Source organism: Pempheris klunzingeri, chromosome 22 (assembly GCF_042242105.1).
Source record: "Pempheris klunzingeri isolate RE-2024b chromosome 22, fPemKlu1.hap1, whole genome shotgun sequence".
NCBI classification, from domain to species: Eukaryota; Metazoa; Chordata; class Actinopteri; order Acropomatiformes; family Pempheridae; genus Pempheris; species Pempheris klunzingeri.
The window spans coordinates 13,566,908-13,583,290 of NC_092033.1; the positions used below are offsets into that span (position 1 = coordinate 13,566,908).

The 16,383-nt window shown below is 42.3% G+C and overlaps 2 protein-coding genes across 2 annotated transcripts in view; one reads left to right on the plus strand and one right to left on the minus strand.

The window, feature by feature from the left end:
* Window positions 1-8,655, minus strand: part of nup107 (nucleoporin 107) — a 9,624-nt gene extending 969 nt beyond the window's left edge. The window contains exons 1-24 of the mRNA XM_070854055.1: window positions 8,586-8,655; window positions 7,690-7,772; window positions 7,327-7,422; window positions 7,121-7,215; window positions 6,594-6,729; window positions 6,403-6,506; window positions 5,949-6,064; window positions 5,817-5,865; window positions 5,467-5,538; window positions 5,205-5,293; window positions 5,013-5,088; window positions 4,796-4,909; window positions 4,085-4,175; window positions 3,863-3,942; window positions 3,600-3,659; window positions 3,171-3,316; window positions 3,021-3,069; window positions 2,851-2,920; window positions 2,591-2,706; window positions 2,214-2,403; window positions 2,013-2,119; window positions 1,704-1,806; window positions 296-456; window positions 67-192 (exon numbers count right to left, since the gene is read on the minus strand). Coding sequence (XP_070710156.1) covers window positions 67-192; window positions 296-456; window positions 1,704-1,806; window positions 2,013-2,119; window positions 2,214-2,403; window positions 2,591-2,706; window positions 2,851-2,920; window positions 3,021-3,069; window positions 3,171-3,316; window positions 3,600-3,659; window positions 3,863-3,942; window positions 4,085-4,175; window positions 4,796-4,909; window positions 5,013-5,088; window positions 5,205-5,293; window positions 5,467-5,538; window positions 5,817-5,865; window positions 5,949-6,064; window positions 6,403-6,506; window positions 6,594-6,729; window positions 7,121-7,215; window positions 7,327-7,422; window positions 7,690-7,772; window positions 8,586-8,593 — 2,337 coding nt within the window. The 5' untranslated portion in view covers window positions 8,594-8,655. The remainder of the gene's footprint in view (window positions 1-66; window positions 193-295; window positions 457-1,703; window positions 1,807-2,012; window positions 2,120-2,213; window positions 2,404-2,590; window positions 2,707-2,850; window positions 2,921-3,020; window positions 3,070-3,170; window positions 3,317-3,599; window positions 3,660-3,862; window positions 3,943-4,084; window positions 4,176-4,795; window positions 4,910-5,012; window positions 5,089-5,204; window positions 5,294-5,466; window positions 5,539-5,816; window positions 5,866-5,948; window positions 6,065-6,402; window positions 6,507-6,593; window positions 6,730-7,120; window positions 7,216-7,326; window positions 7,423-7,689; window positions 7,773-8,585) is intronic.
* Window positions 8,656-9,542: 887 nt separating this feature from the next.
* On the plus strand, window positions 9,543-13,743 carry slc35e3 (solute carrier family 35 member E3). Its single transcript, XM_070854040.1, has 8 exons — window positions 9,543-9,734; window positions 10,821-11,294; window positions 11,466-11,576; window positions 11,735-11,794; window positions 12,322-12,420; window positions 12,688-12,770; window positions 13,199-13,283; window positions 13,399-13,743. Exons 2-8 carry the CDS (start codon window positions 10,893-10,895, stop codon window positions 13,498-13,500), a joined length of 942 nt encoding a protein of 313 aa, XP_070710141.1. The 5' UTR covers window positions 9,543-9,734; window positions 10,821-10,892; the 3' UTR covers window positions 13,501-13,743.
* The last annotated feature ends 2,640 nt before the right edge of the window (window positions 13,744-16,383 follow it).

Consider the following 16,383-nt stretch of genomic DNA (forward strand, 5'->3'; position numbering starts at 1 on the left):
AAATGAAAACCTATTAAATATGTAAGAACGGTGTGTATATGTGTGTGTGTGCGAGTGTGTGTGCACCTGGTACTCCTTCTCTCTCATCTCATTGGCTACCCTCTCTGTGAATTTGGCCTCTGGGGCAAGTGTTGGCTTCTGTGGGGCAGAGCTACTGTGGCTGAACCAGTCAGTGAAGGCCTCGTGGGCTTCCTGTGAGATCCAAGACACGTTCAGATCAATACTGATCCCTATAGCACAGGTGAAGGTCAAATCTGTGTCGACATCATTTCTAATATTAAGACAGGTATCAGACCAGGTAGGCTCTGATGCACAGATGTTCTCTGATGGCGTTCTCGTCCTCGGCAGGCAGGGGCGTGGTCTGACCGACCGCTGTCCACTGGCAGTAAATCTCCCTCATTGAATCCTCTGGAACTTTAGAGAACACCGCCTTGGCTGCGTCGTGTTTCTGCAGGGCTGAGAGGAAGACAGGCAGGCAGTCAGTCAGAAGCAATGCATCATGGTCCTCATCGTCACTGGCAGGAGATTTGAGGCAGACTGCTCTAACCTGCAAGCAAGGTGTACCTAATAAACTGGCAACTGAGTGCATACATAGAAGGACCCACAGCTGTAGAACGTTTGAATGACACCCGTTTCCTGAGATTTGTCTTTTACTACATATTAATTGTCTGTTACCAGCTTTTTATCTATTCTAATTATTCCATGCTTGGCTGGATGATTGTAAATATATTGTTTTCAGGGCTCGTGAGCTTCACCAATGTCTTACCCTAAGCTTATGGCATGCTTTTAGTTTGGATAAATTGTGACTTAAGCAATACAATCATCAAAAAGTTAAAGTGATTATTTTGAGAGAAACAAACTTTTGATACTGAAAACCCATTAATATAAATTATTTTCCAATTACAGCTGTATCATTATGGAAGTCTCCGTCAGATTCTTCTATATGTGGATTTGTCACCCACCAAAAGGCTTCTGTCATAATGTCTGACTGGAGAAATATCAGATAAAGAGGGTGTAGCTCAACGCCACTGCAGTATGAACAAAATCATAGCCAATTCCTGCTCAAATTAGTCATTTGTAACATTTTTGAAAATAAAGACTCATAAACCAAGAAGTATGGTCTATTAGATAACAGTGTAATAACTTGCACAGCAAGCAGAGGTCAGCTGGTAGTAAACATGCTAGAAGGTTAGTATGACGGCATATCACTACCAAAATCTGCAAGTGCAGGTAAATACATTTCAGCAACATGCAGCAGCGGCCAATAGCTCCTAAGTTTCTGTATCTATGGTCCACCCACTCACTGCCAAAGGGAAAAACCACTTGTGAGTGAGCGGGAGAAAGTTTTGTGAATAGGGGGGCAGTGATAGTGGTTGGACACTCTGGGATAACAGTCACAGGCTCCTTTGGATTCTGCGCACACTCAGAGCATGGTTGGTTTTCACCTCACTGGCTACAATATTGTGTGAGCATATTCTGTGTGAATGCTGCGAAAGCGCTCACAAAATAATGTGTGTGCAGATCCACTATGTCCACATGCGTGGGTCTCATTCGGACATGCACATTTTGGTATGCCATCATATATTAGCTCGCTCGCCCTCCACCATCAGTCATGTGAACCTTCATCTTGAAAACAAGATGGCTGAAAATACATACATGACACACAAAAATAAAAACAAAGCAAAACAACAAACAAAAAGTACCCAGGAACTTCCTCATGATGGCGTTGGACTGCTTTAGGGCCTCAGCTCGATGGGCGGGGTCAAACAGCAGCCAATCGATTACATCAATCTTTCTTAGGTCGTCCTATCAAAGCAAAACACCACAGTAACTTCACTTAGTTCTATTAATACAACAAACTAACAAAGACGTCTCTAATTCTAACAACAGATTTAGTAAAAGACATTTACATAAAAGACATTTGTTCTATTTAATGAATGAAACTAAATCATTCAAATCATTTGTCATTTTGTTTTGTCCAATCTGAGGCTACAGCCCTGTTTGGTTTGTACCTTTGTAGTTGCTGTCTCCAGCGTCTGGTTGTGGTGTGTAAACTCAGTTTCGTCTCTCTCTCTCACAGTCTCCACCACCAGTTTGGTTACCATAGCAACATCCAGACCTTCACAAACAAAAACCATCAGCATCCTCTTAGCAACAATGTTTGCTGTCTTACTGTGGCCATAGCGCGAGTGTTTCAATATTTTCCGTCTCACCAGCATCAGTGGCGAGCTGCAGGCAGTGTGGGCGGAGCTCCGGCTGGTTGACGGTCTCCAGGAAAGCAGCGTACTGAGCGGTGGCGAGCTCGGCTGGCAGCTGGCTAACGTAGCTCGCCACGAGGTCGGTCTGCTGATCCCGAATCAGAAGGGAGACGTACGCCTTCAGCACGTCCACACACACCTCCTCCTTTGAGTGAGAGAGAGGGAGAGAGAGAGGTCAGCGTACGTCAGCCTGAACCGGTGAAGGTTAGTAGGATTCATCCCCTGGGGACCATGAACGTATGCACGACATTTCATGGCAATCCATCAAATACTTGTAAAGAGATTTCAGTCCGGGCCAACTGTACTAAATTTGATTAATTCATGTATTTTACCTTCAGTGCCAAACCCAGAGAGCGGAAAAACAGCAGGAGGTGAATCATGAAACGCAGCAAGTGGGAGGGGAGAGGTTTAGAGGCTGCCAGCCAATCAGAGAACTCCTCCAACAGACCTGACGGACAGACAGAGGTTAAGGTTTAGGGATCTTTGAAAGGGTCTTTTGGGGGTCACAGATTAATCTTTAAGCAGGGTTTACAGGTTAAAACAAAATAAGAAAAATAAATTATCATCACTATTCAGAGGTGAGGGGTCTTACCATCCAGGTCTCCCAGGATGACAAACTTCTGGATGACGTGGTAATGTTCTTTTGTCTCCTCCAACACCCTCTGCACGCACACACACACACACAGAGAAAGAAGCTGGTTTTATGGTGGGTTCAGTCATGTGATATTCACCAATCACATTCAGTTAGTGTGCACGTTTCACCTTTGACTCTGAGGCCTGAAGTTCCTCAAACACCTTTTCCATTGTCCAGCTGAGGAGAGACGGTAAAATGATCAGAGAGGTGGAAGTTTTTATTCTCTAGGCAGGTTCATCTATAAAACCATCCAGGATAGAAGTGCGTGTGAGTCATACTTGGCCTCCAGGTACTCTCGCGGCAGTGTCTCCAGTTCCTGTTGGGCCATTCCTGATGACATTAAATCCTTTTCGACCAGCGAGTCGACCATCACTCTGAAGTGTGCCCATACGCAGTCCTCCCATGATTCACAGACTGCAAGGAGCTGACACACACACACACACACACACACACACACACAAGTGAGTGACTGATCAGAGCCAGTGACAGGATTGACTTGTCTTTACCATTTTAAGGATTAAAGCTGAAATACGTCGTCAATGTTTAAATCATTTATCAATCCAAATGGACGGTAGGTCTGCGACAACTTGGAAAGTGGATTAGATACTGCACATGTACACTAAAATGCTATCAAACCCACATAAATAACACATACAGAAAGAACATCACACACATGAAGACACAGAAACACAAACTCATTCAATTACCGGCTTTAGATTTCCGCTCAGGCTGGCGTAGATCGCTCTCTCATATCTGTTTAACTGCTCCTAAAACAAATACACACAGCAGGTCAATTAAATCAGGTCATTGCATGATGTTTTATTCCCTTTGAAGTCTTTTCACTGACTGCATCCTTAAATAGAGGTTACAAGGTGGTTTCAGAGCCATGAACTTGGGCCTCTAGCCTTAACTCTGTGATTAATGTTTTATTTTATTTGAGCACAGTAGTTTATCTGTGTGTGTTTTGTACCTCCTCAGCCATTCTCCAGCAGCAGGCCTTCCATATTCCTCTCTGAGGGTTTCCTTCAACGGGCTGCAACTCTATACTGCCTGCACAGGGAAGAGACAGAGATCGTAATGCACATATAGAAAGGTGAAAAAAGATGCTTCTGACTAGCTGTTGCTGTACCCAGTTTTGAGCATCATCACTGTGAGATGTGTGCACACTTATGGACAGAAGGAAGAAGGTTACCTGAGGTCATGTTGGGGTCATGATAGAGCTTCCAGCCTTCCAGAGTTGCTGCTCTCCAGGCCTGACCACAGCGCTTACACAGCCTCTGAGCCTAGAAAACACACACACACACACACACACAGAGTTGATGATTCAAAGGAGCAGAGGTGATATTACCCACAGTCCAAACAAACAGCGTTGTTGATTGTGGATTGTCAGGTTCAGATAGTTACAGAAAAGGCCGAACACAGCCTCCTGGATTCTGATATCGGAAAGGTGTGGGCGGAGGGGGGGGTTCCAAAGCTATTTGGCCAACCCGACAAACATTTCTGACTGAGTATTCTGGCCCCTTATCAATCCCTCCTGTTCATACTGACCATTAAAAGACCCCTTCCTACTGCACTTCAATAAAAGTAATCTGGACAAAATTTAAAGCCCTTGTTTTATGCAAAAGGTTCTGAAGTTGAGGCTTCAGCAGTCTGAATTAGAGCTTCAGCTTGGTACGAAATTCTCTCTTTTTGTTACCATCCTTCCACTGCAGCTCACCAGGGAAACACTGTCCATGGAAACATAAAGAACATCTCTTACTGTGGAAGCTACCCACTTGATTTATCTGGCTTTAAATGTAGAAATCTCATATAAGCTGTAGATAAATATATGAATGTATATTTTTTTGTAGTTTGGGTATACTGTCCCTTTAAATACATAATGAACCCAAATCTGTGTCTCTACCTCGTCGGTCATCCCTGCTCGGATCAGGGTGAACAGGTTCTTCAGCAGTCGGGCGTCGTCCTCTCTGTCCAGGTCAGCCAGGGGGCGCTGCTGCCGGAGAGGAGCGTCTGGGTCCTGAACACACACACACACACACAAACACACACACACACACATTATCTATGGATTCAGAACCTAGGGCTGAGGATGTGTTTGTTGCTGCAGTAACAGGCCTCACCAGCTCAGTGACCAGAGGAACAGTGAAGGCAGTGCCACTCTTTCTCCTCATTTTCAGCGCATGGAGGGTGTTCTCCCTGACAGACACACAGACACAAACACACAGACACACAGACACACAGACACACTTTATCAATATACACCACTGTAGACTTGATATTTTAGAAATAGACAGATTGGCACGTGAACTCACCAGCAGACATTTTTGGCGTAGTATTCTATATTATCAGAGAAATCTCCAATCTGATCCTTGGCAATGCTCTCCAGCCAATCAACGACCAGCTGCAACAGATTGACCAGACAGTGAACAACAAGCAATGACAACAAAAACAATCCTTTTTCAGCAGATGTGTCTCCCGGCCTCTCCGGATCCAGAATTATATTATTTGTTCTATTTCTCTGGTCATCCATTCTAGTAAAAATCAGACAGTACAGGCTGTGAATGTGTTTGTCACCTGACTCTGACGTATGACAGCATCCCGCTGAAAAAGCTGCTCCACCACAACCTTCTCACTCTCACTGGGCACCTGCACACAGAGACACAAACTCCACTTCACCTTTACAGCCTCCAGAGGTGTATTCAGAGCTAAATGAGGTCATCAGACTGACACAAACACTCATGACTGTTGCTCTGTAACTGCTGGATATGCAAATAAGCATCTGTTAACTGTTAGCCAACAAGTTCAACATATCAACTGAAAAGGTGATGATATGTGGTGTGGCCAAAAAAACACCTATAGCAGATTTAAGAGTGAGTGTCCGTGTGTGTGAATGTTTGTCTGCAGCCTCATAAACTGTCACTCACAACCATGTCTGTCATCATGTCGTCTTCCAGCGCCAACTGGACCCGGTCCCTACAGAAACAGACAGCTTGATCAATCAGAGACAAGTAGACAGTGAGTCAGACAGACAGGTGGTGGTTCAGTTGGACAGGTACCTGTACAGTGAGGTGATGAGTCTCCAGGCGCAGTTCTCCTGCTGTAGCAGCCAGCGAACTCCTGCTGTTTTACTGTTCTGACCGGCTCTGAGGACCACAGACTGCAGCACGTCCACCTTAAATATGGTGATGCAGAGAAGGTGGGCAATTAAACTGAGCAGTCAGTTAATCGACGAGCTTTAGAGGTGCTAGTAGTGGAAGCAGTTTGTCTGTCTCTGTCTAAAGATAATATAATCCGCCGGACAGCACCTCTAAAGCTCACTAAATAATACATATACATGTTATATTTTGTTTAGGCAACCACTAGAGACTCTGGGAAGGTGCTCTACCAATCAAAAAATAGCCCAGCCCCTGTAAAATTGCAAATTGTTGATATTACACTTCAGTTTTTGTACAGTAACCAAACAAGAGATTAGACACCGTTAGATCGCAGAGATTAGACATGCTAGCCTACCTTTTCCTGGCAGAGAGTCTGGTAATCCTCCAGGAGCTCAAACACCGCAGAGGAAGAGTGTTTAAGGAAGGACGCCAAGAACTCTGGGAAAAGACTGGCAGCCGCTGAAAAGATTAAAAACTACAGGTTAACAGGTGTACTGTAAACTACCAGAGTAACAGAGAGGGCATGGGTGCGTTTGTTTCACTTACCTGCCTCGCCTGGGTCGTCCTCCTTAAGTAGTGCTGAGCTAAGGTTGGTGATGTCATCTGTAAAGAAGCTGGTGTTTTCCATCCCCGAAACAGGGGACACGTACATGCTGTTGGTCCAATCGCTGTCATCCAAATTCTAGACAAACAACATCATTTTAGAGTGAATAACGGATTTAAGTTAATCACAGGATTTCACAGGAACTTCTCACTTTTTCTGAGACCACTGTCTTTCAGACATTTTATAGAGTCTAACTTCAAACCAGTCTGTCTTTATTCTGTCAGAGTATAGTGCTTCTCTGACTGCACAACGGCTGTACTATGAATATTTTGTAATTGCTTGGGTCCTGGAATACCTCTGCTGAAACTGCAAATACTGTCATGTTTTTGTCTGCTGACTTTTGACTGTTTGATGTCATTTCTGAGATGAAAACTTGCCCACAAACAGGTGCAAGTAACCGAAGAGAAGTTAAAGATAAGAAAACATAAATGTTCTTGCATGATGCCCAACAGGTGTGTGTGTATCTCACCAGACTGCTGAGTGCGTTTCTGGGGGTGTGTGTGTATCGAGGGGTTCGACCTCCTGGAGCCAAAATGGAGGAAACATCTGGAACCCTGGGAGTTACTGAGAAAAAAGAAGAGGTGAGAGTGTGGATGTAGTGCAATATGTGGAGCTTAGTGGTATTAGAAGATCATCAATAATCAGTTTGAGATCAGGCATATGTGTGTGTCCTACCAGCCTGTCTGTACAGTGAAGCAGGAGTGTTCCTCAGCAGGGACCGGGCCGGTGTTACTGTGGAAACGATGGGGCTGCCGCTGCCAGGTGACGGGACTGAGACCAGCAATCAGGAAAACAACCGTACTGACACATAAAAACTATTCATTTAAGCTGCACCCTCAAACACATTTCCGCAACCCAGAAATACTTATTTGTATTTGAGCATTCAGTATCTAATCTGGGAATACACCTAGTGATTATTTCTGTCAGTGAACAGCCTATAAAAAGGTAAAGATAGATCCAGTTCAAGACATTCAATTTTTAACACACACACACACACACACACACACACACACACACACTCTCCCAGATGGAGGATACAGGCCACCTTCTTCCTCCTCCGGCGGGCTGCAACTGTTACCTCATCATCTCGAACCACTGGAGACAGCAGATCGCTCTGACCCCTGGAGGATTAGACCAGTAGTTTATATGCACAACAAATATTACTTCTTTCCACAAGCCTATAGTGACACTCTGGGTTTCAGAAAATCTATTATGTGAATGTTGACCCTTCTCACTGAAGAGTAAGGACTTGATTATGTAATTTATGTGTGATTGAAGTGGTGGATGGACTACTATAAAGAGTTTAGGAGGGACCTTTATTGTGGCATGTTTTATTTGTCTTGCTGTGGCATATAACAAAGTTATTTAATTGCAAATCAAAGTAAGAGTAGATGTTAGTTGGTGTGTGACAATGGTTTTAGCACAGCAACAATGTGTTTGACACAGTTAATAACAAGATCACAAACAATTCATTAACACAGAAACTCATTGCATCCATTAAAAAACCTTAATACGACAGTTTAAGTCGTGACGGAACTTAATAAGTTAAAAAATTGATGCGCTAAAATCCTGCTAGCTAACAACAACAAACAGCTGCAAACAGATTGTTCTGCGGCGACAGCATTTATTTTTAACCTTTTGGTGAGTCAATAAGTAGCAGCTACTTTAGTTGAGACCAATCAGCGAATGTTCATAACGTTATTAGGGGCTCTGATTTAATATGACAACCGTATACAAACCAAAACTTCGCCGGTTAGCATCAGCACCCACCATGAACGGCACCGTTAGCACTGTTAGCATCGTTAGCCCCAGCTAGCACAGTAAAGTAACCTGGTACAGACTAGCCGGCTAAGCAATAAGCTAACACACGCCGAACTACAAATATAAACAAGTAAAAGCTGACTAAAGTTTAAAAATTACGAAATCTATTTTACCAGTCCATGGTGGCGAGATGTCAGTTCCCGCTTCACGAGGCTTGACTAGTTTCTTCTTCGTGTGTTGTCTTCCTCTTCTTCTTCTAAGAGTTTTAATGGCGGTTGGCGGACCAGAATTTAGGAGCATTACTGCCACCTATTGGATTGGAGTAATTATTTCTGAAAATAAATAAATATAAAAATTCAAGACAAAATAAAATAATACAAAAATGAATAAAAAAGAAACAGTTAAAACACTTAATATAAGATCACATAAATCACATTTTATCTCATCTATGTATAACTTATTTTTCTAAGGTTCAGTATCAATACCTTTCTTTCAGCATACATCTAGACAGTAAACAATAACATACATTTAGTTTTCTTCCTGTTTACAAAAATCAAAATTATTTATTTTAAATAATAGTAGGCTACTGTTCATCCTGTATGACCAAAACAAGGTTCTCCCCATTATTCTAATCATACCTACTTTTCTTTGAATTTGGACAACCATCTTCCTCTTCTCACTTTTTCCCACTGCTTTTGACACCTTTCTTTCAACTTGTGCTTAACAGGGATCTTGATTCTCTTTTTACTAAAAACTCCTGTGTCAGCAGCTATGGTGTCATTTTTATGGTTTCCTTACTATTTTTATTTATCATACCTTTTTCATTCCCTGTGAGTCCTATATGATTGTTTGGCCCAGGACTACGGACCATACAAGTCCTTTACTGTCTCATGTTTGATTTATAAAACCTTTCTGTAAAAATATTGACTGTATATAAAAAAGCAGATAAAATGTTACCCAGTTTTCTGTTGTGTCAGTCTGACCTGCCAGGTGAGCTTTGCTCTCCTCTGGCCTCCAGTCCGCTAGTAGCCGCTGTTGTTCCTCACACGCATGTTAAACGGTGTTAAACACAGAGGAAACAGGAACAGTCAGGGCGGTTTTCAACCAGAAATCACAGCATCAGTCAGCAGCAGAGCGGAGGAGAAAATCCTCCGGCGCAGCAGCGGGGATTCGTCACTGCACAGGCCGGGACTGGAGCTCCGAATGCCGCAGAGAGACGCACGCACTGCCCTGTGACTGACGGGTGTTTTTGTCTGGAGGCAGACAGACAGACAGACAGAGGGGGAGAAGCAGGGAGACACATGGAAACATGGAGACCCCAGGTAAACTTTTCTTATTGCGTGGCAGAATGAGAGACAGACAGGCAGAGAGAGAGAGAGACAGACAGACAAGTTGCAGTGAAGCAGCGGTGTCGTCTGGTTAAAATGAAACGACTCCTGTTTGACTACCTTCAAACTATTATTCCGTGCTGACTAACAGAAACACGCATCATTTAAGCTGTAAGTTATGTTTTAACCCTCATTACTTCTGTATCATTGTCGGTGTCCTCTTGTTATTGCCAGTCAGCGCTTCACGCCAAACTTCATTAAAAAAAACACAGTTTTACCGCCCACCGTTACAAACAGCAAAACGCTCCTTTACCTGAGTTATTAAACAGCTTAGAAAACAGCGGTGAAAAGTAATGAAGTCTGGTCACTCAAGTGCTGTACAAGTGTGCACTTTAGCTGCTTGTACTTTACTTGAGTACATTTTCTAGGCTACTTCATACTCCAGAGTCCATTGTGTTTTTTCCTCGATAGATTTAATGACAACTAACTTTCCATGTTTAACATACAGCGCACTTATTGTCAGCAAATTAAAGTTAAAATACCAACAGCAAAATTACTCTTTTCTGTTTTCAAGTTTTTGTATTATTGCATGTTTTACTTTGAGTAGACTATAAAATGTCTATAACAAAGCATCATACTTGGTAAGAGGTATAAAATACTCAAATAAAATATTAATATAATATTAATAATAAGACTTACCAAAAGTTAAATTAATTATAATGTAGTTAATTTAACTTTGCTGCTTACACTTTAATACATCCTAAATGGTTTTAAAACAATTTTTTATAATGATTTAACTCTGAAATGTGACATTGTGATACACAATGAGCTCCTTCACTTTTTGTTACCTTCGCTACGTTTTGCTGACACTTAATGAGCAGAAGATTTTCAATGCAGGACTTTTACTTTACAAAATATGTTAGATGTTTGTGTTACTATTTACACTTTTGGGTATCATGATATATAAAAGTACAGTAAACACAATGTAAGATTTATCTTTTTTTTATAGGGTAATAACATGATCTTCAGAAGTGGCTGATGTTTTAGACTTTCTGACATTCTCCTTCTCTCTTTTTGCAGTTTGAGCTGCTAGTTTGGCGACGGTAAATAAAGATCGGCTGGTGTGAGATAATCTAAGAAACTTCGACAAACATGGCTGAGAAACTGTTCAATTTATCAGCCAACAGGCGCATTATCGTCGGCCTGCTGGTCAACCTGTTCTCCTCCATCTGCATCGTCTTCATCAACAAGTGGATTTATGTACACTACGGCTTCCCCAACATGACCTTGACCCTTGTTCACTTTGTGGTCACCTGGCTGGGACTCTACATCTGCCAAAAAATGGACGTTTTTGCTCCAAAAAGCCTCCCAGTCGGCAGGATCGTGTGGCTGGCTCTGAGCTTCTGTGGGTTCGTGGCCTTCACCAACCTCTCCCTGCAGAACAACTCGATAGGGACGTACCAGCTGGCTAAAGCCATGACCACACCCGTCATCATCCTCATCCAGACCACCTACTACAAGAAGACCTTTTCTACCAAGATTAAACTGACGCTGGTAAGGTCACAGTCATCTGAACGTAGTAACTGGTGTCATGTTTTGGGTCGGGTCTGGGCAGTTTTTGGTCTGGTTTCAGGTTTGATTATTTTTAAATGCAATGTAATAGGACATTTCTGAACTCTAAGAGGTGGTTTTGCTGTTTGAACCTCGACCCGTCTGTCTCTCCAGGTGCCCATAACATTAGGGGTGATACTGAACTCATACTATGATGTGCGGTTCAACCTGCTGGGGACGGTTTTTGCATCGCTGGGTGTTCTGGTGACATCGCTTTACCAAGTGGTGAGTAAACGTACACACTCAACTGAAATGTCAAAGTAGTTTCTGTGAAACTGACAGGAATTAAAATAAGTCTGTCTGTCTGTCTGTCTGTCTGTCTGTCTGTCTGTCTGTCTGTCTGTCTGTCTGTCTGTCTGTCTGTCTGTCTGTCTCTCTCTCAGTGGGTGGGAGCTAAACAACATGAGCTCCAGGTGAACTCCATGCAGCTTCTGTACTATCAGGTATGACTCTGCACCAGAGACCGAATGAACAGTATCAGTAGAAGTCCTGTTGCCTTATAAGTTGATATTATTGATATTGTTGATTAAACAGTACAAAGGTCACTTAGTACTCAAGATCTCCTGATAGTCTTATCAGTTTTTCTTTTTCAGCAGCATTACTGCACGGTGAGACTTGTTGGTCTAGACCTGAGACTTGACTTAGGACTTGTTCCCCTTTATTTGGGACATGACTTTGTAGTTGTTGATTTTGATTTGGAACTTGTTACCCTGACCTGAGACTTGACTTAGCCGTTTTGAAGAGAACTTAATTTGAGACTTGTTCCCCTTCGTTTGGGACTTCACTTGGGACTTGTTAATTTTGACCTGGACTTGACTCGATCCAGTCCTAACTCTTAGAGGGCAGCTGCTTTAGACAGATGGGGTAAATTAAATACAAGGCTGCTGTTTTATTAATACAAAATAAATCCATGGCTCTAATACAGGTCACATGCTGTTCAGCTCACTCCTAAATATTACTGTCCCTGCAGGCTCCTCTGTCATCAGGCTTCCTGCTCTGCATTGTTCCTGTGTTTGAGCCGCTGACTGGAGATGGAGGAATATTTGGACCCTGGTCTATGCCGGCTCTGGTCAGACTCCACATGACACACACAATCACACACACACACAACACGAAGGGGCAATTCACACACATAGAGAGTGTTTTCAGAAGCTTTTTTGACATCCGACACTCGTGCATGTCATGGAACAGATACCCTTGAATTTCATTTAATGAGTCAGTCCACATTGATTCCATCAGATGCACAAGTGATGGGCGTCAAATTGTGTTTTTGATGACAAGTTTTGTCATTTTAACTCAAATGTTGGGGTAACAGTGTTGTCCTCTTGTTGCCTAGGCGACAGTGGTGCTCTCGGGGGTGGTGGCGTTCCTGGTCAACCTTTCCATCTACTGGATCATTGGAAACACCTCGGCTGTCACGTATCCTTCAGTTCACGGGAACACAAAGGGGCCTCTGGGAGTGGAAAGGGTGTTTTCGAGGGTTTGGGGGGTTCCAGGTTCCTTTGGGCAGGTGAAAGGGCTTCTGTTTAAGGACTTTAAGGGGAATTTAAGGGGTTTCAGGTCATCTTGAGGAGGTCTAGTCTTCATGGAGAGCTTTGTTGGCTTTGTCAAGAGCTTTCTAGTGTTGGTGAAAGGTGGTTTCTGGTCTTGAGGGTTTTTTTGTAGAGGCTTATGGTGTGAGTTAAGTGATATCTGGCTTATTTGAGGTGATCTTGAAGGAGGCATCTGGTGATCTTGAAATGTCTTAAAGGTTTATTGAGTGTTCCTGGAAATAATTCTAGGTATTATATTCAGTTATTTTAAATGGGTCTCGGACGTGTTGTTGTTCTCTTGACTCTGGTTTGCAGCTACAACATGTTTGGTCACTTTAAATTCTGCATCACTCTGATTGGAGGATATCTGCTCTTCCATGACCCACTGTCACTCAACCAGGTAAGTTTTACTATACAGCTCTCATGATTCAAACCAGCAGCCTTCAGGCTCCACACCCACAGTTGTTTTCCTTTTTCTCTCTGCCTGTCTGTCTCTCCTCCTGTCTCGTATTCAGGCTCTGGGGATCCTCTGTACTCTGGCAGGCATCCTGTCTTACACTCACTTCAAGCTGGCTGAACAGGAGGAGGGGAAGAGCCGCCTGGCTCAAAGACCATAGGCTGACTTACCTGTCAGTCAGCTGCACTGACTCCTGCCGTGAGCTGCCCACAGTGTGACCGGCAGCAGAGACCTCTTCTTTTTACATTTTTTTATTTTATTATGAGTATTTTTGTAGGAGAGTAAAGAATTTCGTCATGGTTCCCCGACAGGATTAAATGTGTCCAACGTGTCTGCACGTCCTGTGCTCCTCACGCTCTTCCCACGGTTCTCTGAAGTTAATGTTTCTAAGGAAAACTGAAGCTCATCACACCGGCAGCTGGACTTGAAAATGAAAGGCAATCAAACAGTCCCATCTTTGCTTCCATCTAAAGCAGACGAAGGAACAACTTTATTCAAACTGCTGTCACAGGAGGTCAACTTCAGCTTCATTTCTTTCCAGAGCTCCCTGCTGCTTGTGGCATGCCTTTGATGGATTGCTTTTTTTCCTTGCAAATAATTAAAAGGAGACCACAGGTTTATGTCAACATGTGGCAGAATGAAAGGACAAATTCTGTTAAAGGCACCAAACCTTCAGATGCTGCCATGAAAAGAATACTAATAATAGTCATTTTCCTTGTAAGGTCTGTTTGTCCTGCAGAAAAAAATGGCAGCCCAGCACCCACCCAAATCAGAATCTTTCCAAATAGTATATTTCTTTTTAATACTCAGACCAGATACAGTACTGAAACACGTCCACATTTGTGACAGCAGACATCAAGGCAGAAGAAACAGACGGGAAGGCATAAACCTGTAATAACCAAGCCTTTGTTTCAGCATGTTGTGTGTACCTAATGTGGTGATGTGTTGTGGACTCCACACAGTCCAGTAAACTTCCAACAGGTCCTGTTTATAAGGGATTTTCATTGTTCGCCTTAATGTGACGGTCGCTTTATCATTTTTAATATCTGCCTGGCTGCACCATTCAGAGCGTCCACACGTAGAAAATAGTGGACTGCATTACAGCATGGCCATTTGCCAAAGGGAAAGAGAAAGGCTGTGTTTAAATCATCTTTTTTTTTATGTGTATTTGTAGTGAACAGTTTAAACACACAAATCTGAACTTTTCCTTTATATACCTCGACTAGGACACCTGGAAAACCAATCAACCAGTATTTTTCACAAATGTTGAGTAAGCATACTTACAAATTACACTGGCAAACAAAAGCTAAGAACTTCTAGGTGGCCTGATGAGTAAACCAGCAGCAGTTTGTGGGCTTTATTATGGCCACTAGCGGGAGAACATATGAGAGAAAAGTGGGTGGATTTATTTTTTTCTTTACTGTTGGTTTACTTTCACCATTCACATTTTCTTCTCAGGACTTAACATCATTTCATGCAATTAAGAGATGTTTAAGATAGAAAAAAGCTCCAAGGTAGCGAGTTATTAGCTCAGTTCACAGTTAACACTATTTTAAATGTACGACAACAATGTCAGTTCACAGTCTTCTTTTTGTTAGTGGCTAAATTGTTTTTATCTTGTTTTACACTGAGTGTTTAAGGTGTCACAGCATTTTAGTTCTTAGTTTCAGGCTCTTAATAGTCTCATTCACTTACTTACTTATTTACTATATTTAATTTTTCTTCTATCCGTAGCAGTTTTTGGCAGAACATGTCACATGTTGATGACCGTCACTGTGTTGGAGATTTTCATCAGGCCCACTTAATGATTTCTACAGTTTTATTTATTTTATTTTTTTTACCTCACTGAGGAGCTCTGATCCATTGTCTTGTCTTTGGGACGCTCAGTCTGATCACAAGAAGGTCACCGGTCATGTGAGATAGGCAGGTGGTGTGGAGGTCACACTGTCATCCGAAATGTTTGGACATCACAGGACAGTGATCAATCTCAGCTTAGATCTATTGTATTATTTGATTTTTTTTTTTTTTTTTAAAGAAAATGTTGCATTCAATTTCAAATCAGTCATCTTACTGCTGAAATAAAACCCCAAATCTTATGCTTGTACTGTTTCATTTTCATTTCACTTTACAGTCTGCAGGATAAAGATTATTCAGAGACTTTACAGCTGTTTGGATTGTTTAGTTTGTAGAGTGTTTCCATGGATACAGATGTGCAACAAATTATCATCAGATTAATCAATAAGGAAAAGAGAGTTCAGTCCAATACGTAAGTACAAAAAAATAACAATAAATGCAGTATGGTCTCTTGAAGTCTAAACAATGCATTGTATTTTGTAATCTTGGTTTGTTTGTTTTTTTATATAAAATCTTAATCTGCTAAGTAATCAGTAGCTGTCATGTAAATGTAGTGTGTTAAAAGTGAAATATTTCCATCTGAAATGTGAAGTTGCAGAGAATGGAAATAATCCAAGTATGAGCATCCTAAACCTACTTAAGTGAATGTACTTTCCACCACTGCAGACCTGCCATGTTTAGGACTGTCAGGTGGCTACAGGCTGTAAACTTTCAGCCTTGAGTTAAACTGTAACAGCAGCCAGTCAGTCAGCCTGCTGCAGCCAGCCTTCTGCTTTACAGAATGACAACACGGTTTCATTTATTATAACCTGGAGTGTAGTTTTGAACAGCTCTTCTGTGGAGCTTTACTCTGGTTCCAAGCTGAGCCTCAGTACCTGTATGTATGTGAGCGTCATTAACGCTGTGTCAATAAAGCTACAACAGCAACCCTTATTCACACACACACACACACAGTGGCTGTGCTGGGAGGACATTTCAGATGAATGAGTGAGAGTGTGTGTTTAAAAATACCTGCAGTCTCATGAGGAGGAAAGTCTGAGAGCTGCTGTAAAACAACCTCACAAAGACTCCGTTCTCTTTCCGCTGAAGGTCCAGTTCAGTTCAGACTGTTTGAATTACATGTGTCCGTTTGGTTTGATTTACCACTTTAATAAATTGAATCAGTGTAGCAGCTTAGTTGTTAACATAC